This window comes from Artemia franciscana, unplaced genomic scaffold, assembly GCF_032884065.1.
Source record: "Artemia franciscana unplaced genomic scaffold, ASM3288406v1 Scaffold_7677, whole genome shotgun sequence".
Taxonomy (NCBI): Eukaryota; Metazoa; Arthropoda; class Branchiopoda; order Anostraca; family Artemiidae; genus Artemia; species Artemia franciscana.
The window spans coordinates 1-10,126 of NW_027067737.1; the positions used below are offsets into that span (position 1 = coordinate 1).

General features: G+C 35.1%; 1 protein-coding gene across 1 annotated transcript; it reads left to right on the top strand.

Moving 5' to 3' along the window:
• Nucleotides 1-9: 9 nt before the first annotated feature.
• Nucleotides 10-7,983, top strand: LOC136043616 (uncharacterized). The gene is made up of 2 exons (XM_065728523.1): nt 10-708; nt 2,301-7,983. The coding sequence occupies exons 1-2, from the start codon at nt 662-664 to the stop codon at nt 4,675-4,677; spliced, it is 2,424 nt and encodes an 807-aa protein (XP_065584595.1). The 5' UTR covers nt 10-661; the 3' UTR covers nt 4,678-7,983.
• The last annotated feature ends 2,143 nt before the right edge of the window (nt 7,984-10,126 follow it).

Genomic DNA, 10,126 nt, shown 5'->3' on the forward strand with positions numbered 1-10,126 from the left:
AGGCTAATGGTCTTAATTTGTGTCCAATGCTATTTCTCCTATGATAGAAAATCATGAATAACTTCTGCGATTTAGGTGATTTTGAACTGATTTTTTTTTTGATGACTCTCGAGTTAAAAAGGAAAAAAATGTTGGTTTCACTTTTTCTGTATATGCTTTACCTATTGTGCAAAAAAAGAAATCAAGTTATTTTGGTTTGGTGAATAAAAATTTAGTGGATGGGAAATGACAGTAGATTTTTTTTTTAGTTCATCCTGCCAGTATTTAAAAAAAAATGTTGGTTGCAGAATTGTTATATTTTTATTTTTAACGGTGCAAAAAATTATTTTTAATTTTCAACATTTTTATTGCTAGAAGGTATGAAGTTGGCTCCAGAGGGTAGAATTTTGGATCATATGTAGATTTTATAATCTACAACCATTACAGAAAATTTCTGATGTCTATCATAAATAGTTTGAAAGCAAAATCAGAAAAATACAATTTCAAAATGTGCTTACTTTTTACTTATTTTACCCCTGTTTCCGGCTTAATAGCGTTCTTTATCAGCCAATAGAAAAAAAGGCGGGATTCTTATCCAATTTTAGACATTACGCCTAGAAGGCATTGTGTCTCTGATTAAAGCTGTTGACTTGTCAACTGAAGTCAATAAGACATTTGAGCTATGAGGAAGAAAATTATCAACAAAAGGTGGCTGAATTTAAAATACCGGTAAGTAAAAATTACATATACAAGTTTCATTCCCTCTTGTCCATTAAATAAAAAAACAAGTTTTTTTTAACTGCATGTAAGGAGCGACATTAAAACGAACAAAAATTATTCCGTTTATGAAAGGGGGTAGTCCCCTCCTCAATGTCCCGCTCTCTACGCTAAAGTTTGACTCTTTCTCACAACTATACTTTTTAAAACAATAAGAAACTTTAGCGTAAAGAGCGAGGCGTTGAGGAGGGGACTACCCCTTTCATATACGGAATAATTTCTGTTCGTTTTAAGTTTTAATGTCGCTCCTTACTTGAAGTTAAAAAACCTTTTTTTTTATGTAATTTTTGAACGTTTTTAAATTAATGCATGTTTTGATTTGGCTCACCGCACAACGAAATTTGCATATCTTTTTTTGTCTAAATGGCTTTCTCATATTTTTGTTCTGACGATTTTGAAGAAAATGGGGTGGGGGAGGAAGTCTAGTTGCCCTCCAATTTTTCGTAACTTATAAAAGCACCTAGAACTTTGTATATTTGTATTACATATATGAGGGGGTTAGCCCTTTCGTCAATACCTCGCTCTTTACACTAAAGCTTAAATTTTCTCCCGGTTCTTTAAGAATGACCCTAGAATCACCAAGTCCGTAGAATATATAGTTGAAATTACTTTAGCGGAAAGAGGAAAGAGCGAGGTATTTAGGAGGAGATGAACCCCTCATATGCGTAATAATTTCTGTTCGTTTTAAGTTTTAATGCTGCTCCTTACTTTCAGTTGAAAAACTTCTTCATTATTATTTTTTCAGTGTTTTTTTTTAATAATGCTAGAAAATTCTATGCCCCTTCATTGAATTTCTTTCCCCCCTGACAAATTCCTCTAAGTAAAGATCCTTCAACGTAGCTCCCTCCCCTCTACCCCCCCCCCCCCTCAGCCAAAACCCCTCAACCGTTGACTTTTAATTAAAAGGAATAGTTATGGGAAAAGTCAAGTCATGGCCAATTGTAGAAAAAGCCAAGACAGATTGTCCAATTGAGTGGGCATCAGGTCAAGGTAAACACTGGTCAAAGTTTATAACTTGTAGCCCCTCCCCCGGGAACTATGGGGGAGTAAGTCGTCCCCAAAGACATCTTATTATGTTTTTTGACTATGCTCAAGAAAATGGCTATCTCAAAATTTTGATCTGTTGACTTTGAGAAAAAAATGAAAGTGGGAGGGGGCCTAGATGCCCTCCAATTTTTGGTCGCTTAAAAAGGGCACTGGAACTTTTCATTTTCATTAAAATGAGCCCTCTTGCGACACCCTAGGACCAATGGGTCGATACGATCACCCCTGGGAAAAAGAAAACAAAAAACAAATAAACACACACCCTTGATCAGTCTTCTGGCAAAACAATTCTATGACTTTTAGGGCGTGTTTCCCCCTTTTTTCCAAAATAAGACAAATTTTCTCAGGCTCTTATCTTTTGATGGGTAGGACTAAATTTAATTAAAATCCGATTCTTTTGACGTATTTATTAGTATCAAAATTTCGTTTTTTAGACTTTCGTTTACTATTGAGCCGGGTCGCTGTTTTTTTTTTTCTATGGTTCTTTTCATTTTTTTTAGAAAGGTGCTGCTTGGAGAACAAGATAAAGATAATTTGTCAAATGGATCAAAAATTTCAGAAGAATTTTCAGCAAATCCTCTCATAGACGATTCAAATAAATTGGGAAACGGTAGTGGTTCTTACGGTGTTGATTGCCCCGATACGAATACTGAGATAGACTTATCTGGAATTCCAGATGGAAACTGCATTGTGAATCTAAGGTATTTCCTTGCTGAAGTAATTTCAGCATTCAGACACAAAATCAGTTGCGATCACGGAAAATTGATTATAAAGCAATTAGAAAAGAAAGGCCTGAAAACTGAACTGAAAGTTAAGTGTAATAAGTGTAACTGGGAAAAGAGGATTAAAGGTGAACCAGAATGTCCAGCAACAAGCGTAAAAGAATATATTTCAAGTTTTACGGACCAGACACAGGTTGCTTTTTCCGAAAAAAAATCAAGTCTTAAAGGCTGCTTGAATTCGAAGGCTGTTTGGGGAGCCATGGGTAGTGGAGGAGGGTATTCTACACTGTGTGAATTCTTCGGGGTGCTTGGAGTGAAACCAATGTCACGAATAGTTTATTCCCGTATGGAAAGGCAGCTTGGTAATGCTTGGATGAATAGTTTATCGGAAATTTTGCTAGAAAATGGACGAGAGGCCTTAAAATCAGCCATTCATGATGATAGGTATAAGGAGGACTCATACTGGACAAAAGTGATATGTGATGGAGGCTGGAATAAGCGTAGCAAAGGACACGATTATTCGGCCAAAGGATGTGTTGCAGTTATCATAGATGCATTTTCGAAAAAACTGTTATATGTTGGCATAAAAAATAAATACTGTTATATATGTTTTTCTTCTGCAAACGCCAAAGTAATTCCCAAAGATCATTTCTGCTTTCTGAATTATAACGGAAATTCAAGGAGCATGGAAACAGATATTCTAGTTGAAGGCTTTCGTTCCAGTGAGGAGATGCACGGATTACAGTTTTTAGAGTTTATCGGTGACGGTGATTCCAGTGTTTTTTATAAGCTAAAACAAAGTGTTTCCTACGGTTCCAACATACGGAAACATGAATGTGCAAATCACGTCACAAAAAACTATACCGCCCATCTATATAATTTGTGCAAAAATAAAAAAGGTTTGTACACAAAATGTCTTCCCCGAGGAATTATACAGCAACTGACAAAAAATTTAAGGGGCGCGATAAAAATAAATTCTGAAAATAATGGAACAGCAGAAGAATTGAAAATCTTGTTAAAAAGAGGTCCGTACCATGTTTTCGGAAACCACACAAAATGTGATTCTGGCTGTCCTAAGATTGCTGAATTGGCCGTGAATAGTAAAATAGAAGATCGGTGGAATAATTTTCCCCTGCAGGTGTTTGAAGATGTTATGACAGAGGTCGATATTGTGTGTCGAAAAGCAGAGCAGCTTCGAAATGACGCAACTACAAACTTAGCTGAAAGCTACATGTCAGTTGTTGCTAAATTCATCGGAGAAAAGCAAATAAGCCGGTCTAAACGAGGTTCATATCATGCAAGAGTTCATGGAGCAAGTCTTGCTTATAATTCAGGTCCAAAATGGCATCAATTAGCTTGGAAAAATATTTTTGGGCTTAGTCCTTCTAGCGTAACAAAAAAATATTGTAATAAAACGGCTAAGCTCCGTGTAATATCTAAACGTAATTTGACCAGTTATTATATTGCTCTTGGAGGAAAACACGTTGCTAAGTTAAAAAATAGAAACTATAACTTTGGTAATCGTGACTATGGACCAAATTGCAATAAGCCAGACATGACTTCTGATGAAATGAATTTGGCTATACAAAAATATACTGACGAGAATTTAAAATTGGATTTTGCCAGTATAAGCTGTTTGTTCAACAGTACCAAGGGTCAATCCAAAAATGACACTTGGGTTGAAGAAAGATCTAAGAGAATAACTAGTAGTTACTTCCACAGAATTGCAACCAGAAAAAACAGCACCAGAGTTGCCCCAATTGTTAAGCAAATTCGAAACTTGGGACCTAGATTCTGCTCTGCCCTAATGAAAAAGGGCTTAGATTTAGAAGTAGTGGCACTAGAAGCATATGAAAACAAATTCAACTTAAAAGTCGTAAAGGGAGATCAAATAGGACTCAGTGTGCATCCACAGTATCAGTATCTTGCTGCATCTGTAGATGGACTGCTCCCTAATGGCACACCTATAGAGATAAAAACGGTGCATAATATACCAGAGTTCAAAACCATTTATGATGTGGCCCAGTCAAAAAATTTAGTTAAAGCATTTTTTCTTGAATTATCCAGTGAAGGTCTTCAGCTAAAAAAAATCACAGGTATTTCGCCCAGATACAAGGCCAACTCGGGATACTGGATAAAATGGTACGCCACTTAATAGTTTATAACTCTATTGAGGATTGGGAAATAATTACAGTTCACCGATCGAAAGACTACTGGGAAAAAATATTTCCGAAGCTTGAAGCCTTCTGGAATGAATCCTTACTTCCTGAAATTTTAGACTCAAGGGTTGCAAGGAATATGGAAATCAGAGAACCTGTGTCTGTAAAATGTACAACAGCCCACCAACCGAAGGACTCAAGCTTGTCTCAAGAAATAAAAAGAGGAAAAAAAAGAAGGTTGAGTCGAGTTGAAGTGAACAGCAAGAAAAAAAACGCACAGAAGGGATCGGGGGAGAACAGTGAATTTACCAGGAACTCAATGCATGAAAACAGTGATTTTGAAGAAATAATTTGGTCTGATTTGGAATAGATAAATCTTCGTGTTTGATAAAAAAAAATGTGTTAAAAAATATTGGCAAGGAAAATTCTTTTTTCCTCCATAAATTTCTGTCTCATTCTTCGTCAATGTCCAAAAATAATGAAGTTTCTTATCTGGTCTGAAGCATATTAAATACATTTAATACAAACAATTTTAGTTTTTTATAAATTTCTTGTATGTTACTTGGGCTTAATATTTGTGATTTTTATAGTTTTTCCTACAATTATTACGTTTTCTGTACAATTCGTTCATTTTTGGTATTTAATTAAAGCGTCATTAAGTTTCTTTCCGAAATCTTGTGCATCTCGCCCTAACACAAAATAACGTTAACGCCCTAATCTTATTACAAGGAAAATAGCTTTCATCTTATTAATTCCAAACAAATGACAAAAAAAAAAACCTATAAAAATCAAGGTGACTGGAAAGATATTGAAAATGAACTGAATGTGTAATGTATAATTATTTAGTGTTTAATATACTAATTACAGGAAGCATCAACAATTAAGGTTTACAGATTCTATTTAGCGACAATTTTTTATTTTGTTTTACGATTAGAAGGGAACTCTAGCCCAACTCCTATGGGCAGTAATTTGTGTCCTTTTTGGTTTAACTTTAGCACTCATTTTAATTTTCAATCGTTTAGGATTTAATTATTTGTATATAGCAGTACCCATTTCTTTTATGTTTGGTATAATTATTTATTTTTATTTCTCTTCATTTTCAGTCAATTATGCATAGACAGTAATGTTTGACCGTTTCACATTTAGATCATTGATTTTATTTTCTGTCCGTCTGTTTCAAATGGCTCTTTAATTTTTGATTACTTAACTCACTAGCCTAATTGTATAATGTACATTCCCAGATTGCTATGAAATCACGATCTTGTATCAGACTTAGCAGACATCTGCCATGCTTGGGATACTTATGTCATGCTTGGCACAGATCATTCACTCTTAGTACTGTTCTCACAGTTCCGCTATGCTTGGCACACTTCTGCCATGCTTGGTACTAGCCACCTGAGGTATATGATTTCTGAGAGTGAAAAACCTCTCAAACATTCATCCTTTTTCTTTGGGTAGTTTACTTTTGCATGTGCGGACTGTTTGTTTTCGTTGTTGTATTTTAATGGGGGCAGATACGATGGACAAGGGTTTTTAAATTCCTTTTGGGAAATCCCGAACTTTTTCTTCTATTTTTATCGCTTTTATTCTATTTCAATAAAAATTATTTTTTATGTGCTTTAACCTGTATGCGCCTGAGAGGCTATATTTCTTCCAAAATAAGTTCATTAGTACGGGTATGCATTGAGTTTTTCGTTTTACACAAACTTTTCATCTTGTTATCTTCCCAATAAATTAGTTTTATTTCCATCAATTCTGTTTATATGCTACTTTTTCATAGTAAATTTATGATGGAATGGCGGATTAGTCTTCTTAGTTATTTAGCAGGATGAGATTGAGGAGCACAAAAACACAAACGTACGCAAACACAGGAACAAGTCTACACACACACATCAAATTACCAATTACGCACTTATTGTTTGATGCAAGCTGTGCTAGAGTTTTGTTCGCAGGAATTCTTCAATTCAATTCAATCATATATATTTAAACAAAAAACACATAATTACATGTACATAATCTGCCAGGAAAGCACAAAAGTGCTTGACTAGGGCAGAAACTTCACTAAAGAATAATTAAACAATCAACTAACAGAAACAACGAATCAACTGGATTTATCAAAAAAGAAAAAAAAAGAGAAAAAAGGGGAGTGACGAAGAGATAGAAAAGAAAAAAAAAAGAAAAGAAAAGACCGAAAAGAGGAGGACCGCATATTCAAATCCAAACAGTATTTCTGTAACGACCCTTCACTGCTCGCTTGAAGGTAGTAAGGCTATTTGAGTTCCGGATTTCCAAGGGGATTGAATTCCAGATAGCTGGTGCATATCCGTAGAAAGTCCTTTGCGAAAGCCAAGTTGGGTATCGCACAGAAGATTCTACTCCTGGAGGTAATCATACATTCTTTCATGGACTACTTTCTCGTAAATCTTCGAAAAAAAAAGGTCAAATAGAAATGGATCGGTAATTACTCGGTTCATTTTTTGACTTCCCTTTGTGAAGGGGTAGCACTCGGGCTAATTTAAGTCTTTCTGGAAAAGTTCCCTCTTCAAGTGATAAATTAATCAGATGAGTCAAAATAGAAATAACAATTGTTTTTGTTGCTTTAACAACTTTTAACGATACTTCATCTACTCCACAGGATTGTTATTTCATACTCATAATTATTTCATTTTCATCACAATTTGTAAAAAGGAATTCAGAAGTAACATGACGAGGTTTAAGTTTGGGGACTGGTGGACTTCGAGAACTGGAGATTAAAAGAAAATAGCCAGGTGGGTGTTTCACCCACCTGGCTAACTGCTTGCAATTCTCAATACCCAAGGGTTCTCCCAATAGCCAAACAATTTTCATTTCCAAACGGACTCGGTCTCGGTTGAGGTTTGGGAGAGTTCACGCTTTACATTTCAAAACAGACACCCATCTCGAAAATAAAAGATTTGTCTACTTTTCGTACAAGTTCTACCATTTGCATTCAATGCACATCGAATCAAAATCTCTGAGCGAAAAAATATAGGATTACCCTTTAAATTGATGTGCAAAAGAAAACACTATTTTTAGCTCAGCAGTGGGTATATTTTCTTTTACATAACCTGTTCATCTAAATTAATCTCCGTAGAATCTAACGTGCTTTTACTAAACAAACATCTTTTGTTTTTTTCTCCCACTGGTTTATGTTTTTGTCAAGTCTCATAAACGAGTTTGCTATCGAATAGATACTAGCAGTGGCGTTATTAAGATTCTTAGAATCTGTTTCAGAAATTGGGCGGGAACAAAAAAGACCATTAGCCTTAAACTTTGAAGGTTTAGCTTCTGTTGTGCATAGCGTTTCAGGGGTTTTAAGGTCAATCTCCTAGGTTGAAAGCAAATTCTATTTCCAATAACATTGAAATACGTTACGAGATTTCCTCCTTTCTCATTGGCTTAATTGCTCCTTGAGGGTTGTATCAGAATATCTAAAGACTGTTGACTTTCCCTGAACATTAAGACCAGATTTAAAGGGAATTTAGATTTTTCACATGTCTAATTGGTAACAGCTGACCATTTGAATTTGGTTGATTACAAGTCGGATAACAGTTTAGCATTTGAATTTTCACGATGGGCAGAAAAAAAATACAAAAACAAAAAAGGGACGGGAAAACCTGAGACATTAGTAAGTTCTATCTCAACGTTATAGTAGAATGTATTACTTTTATTCATTTACAAGTTACTATTTCAAACAGTTCGTGGTAACAAACTGTAGTAAGAAGCGACTAGGCTCAATAGTGACCAAAACTCTAAAAAACAAAGTTTTGATACAAATAGTTACATCAAAAGAATTGCATTTTAATGCTAATTTTAAATATATAAGTTTCATCAAGTGTAGTCTTACCGGTCAAAAGTTACGAGCCTGTGAAAATGTGCCTTATTTTAGAAAATAGGCGGAAATACCCTCTAAAAGTCACAAAATCTTTAAAAAATCACACCATCAGAGTCAGCATATCCGAGAAACCTACTGAAGAAGTTTCAAGCCCCTATCATAAAAATGGTGGGATTTTGTATTTTTGATAACGGGTGCGTATTTTTTTGTTTTTTTTTGTTTTTTTCCTCAGGGGTGATCGTATCGACCTAGTTGTCCTAGAATGTCGCAAGATGGTTCATTCTAACGTAAATTAAAAGTTATAGTGTCCTTTTTAAGTGACCAAAAAATCGGAGGGCACCGAGACCCCCTCCAACACACATTTTTCTCCAAGGTCACCGGATCAAAATTTTGAGATAGCCATTGTGTTTAACTTAGTCAAAAACCTAATAACTATGTCTTTGGGGATGACTAAATCCACCACAGTTCCCGGGGGAGGGGCGGCAACTTATAAACTTTGACCATTGTTAACACATAATAGTTGTTAATTATGAAGTGTACAGACGTTTCGGGGGGACTTTTTTTGTGTTGGGTTTAGGGTGGGTTGGGGGGGGGGGGGGCAAGTTGAATGGGAGGATCATTCCATGCCGGAATTTTTCATGAGGGAAGAGAATTTCCATGAAGGGGTCGTAGGATTTTCTAGCATCATTTACAAAAAGACAATGAGAAAATTATTTTTTTTTTCAACTGGAAGTAATGATCAACATTAAAACTTAAAACGAACATAAAATATTACTTATATAAGGGGGTTCATCTCTTCCACAATACCTTGCTCTTTACGCTAAAGTATTTTATATAACTCTAACTAGTTATTCTACGGCCTTTGTTATTCAAGGGTCATTCTGAAAGATTTGGGACAAAATTCAAGCTTTATTGTAAAGAACGAGGTATTGATGAGGGGGCAAACCCCCTCACAATAAAAATATACAATTATATAAGTTCGTTGCATAAGCTAATTCGTAAGGTACGAATGTATATTACTAACAAAAACGTTTGTAAAAAAATAAAACAAATCTAGTTGTATTTTTAAGTAACCAAAAATTGGGAGGTAACTAGGCCTCCTCTCCCACCCCCTTTTTTTTAGCGAAATCGTCCGATCAAAACTATGAGAAAACCATTTAGCTTGTAATTAACATAAAAATTGCTTCTCCAGACTAAACATCCGTATGATATATGGGTAGATTATTGCAAAATATATCGTGCGAAGAGTATGTTCCGGCAGAATATGCTTCAATCTTTTGAGGATGCCAACTCCAAGTGCAACTTTGGTGGAGATAATGTCGCTATGATGCTTCTACGATAGATTAGAATCAATATGGAAGCCGAGGTACCGCAGTGATATAGCTTGTAAAATAGGTTTTTCACCAAATAGAACTTTACTGAATACATCAACAGAATCACCCACTCCACAGAATGTCAGTAAAAATTTTTCTTTACATTCACACACAGCAAACTTAAACTTGTAAACATCTCTAATCTTTTGAGAGTAATATGAGCTTTAGCTATTAAATTATCTGCAGATTTTGCAAATTTTGTTAGAAATAATGTTAGTA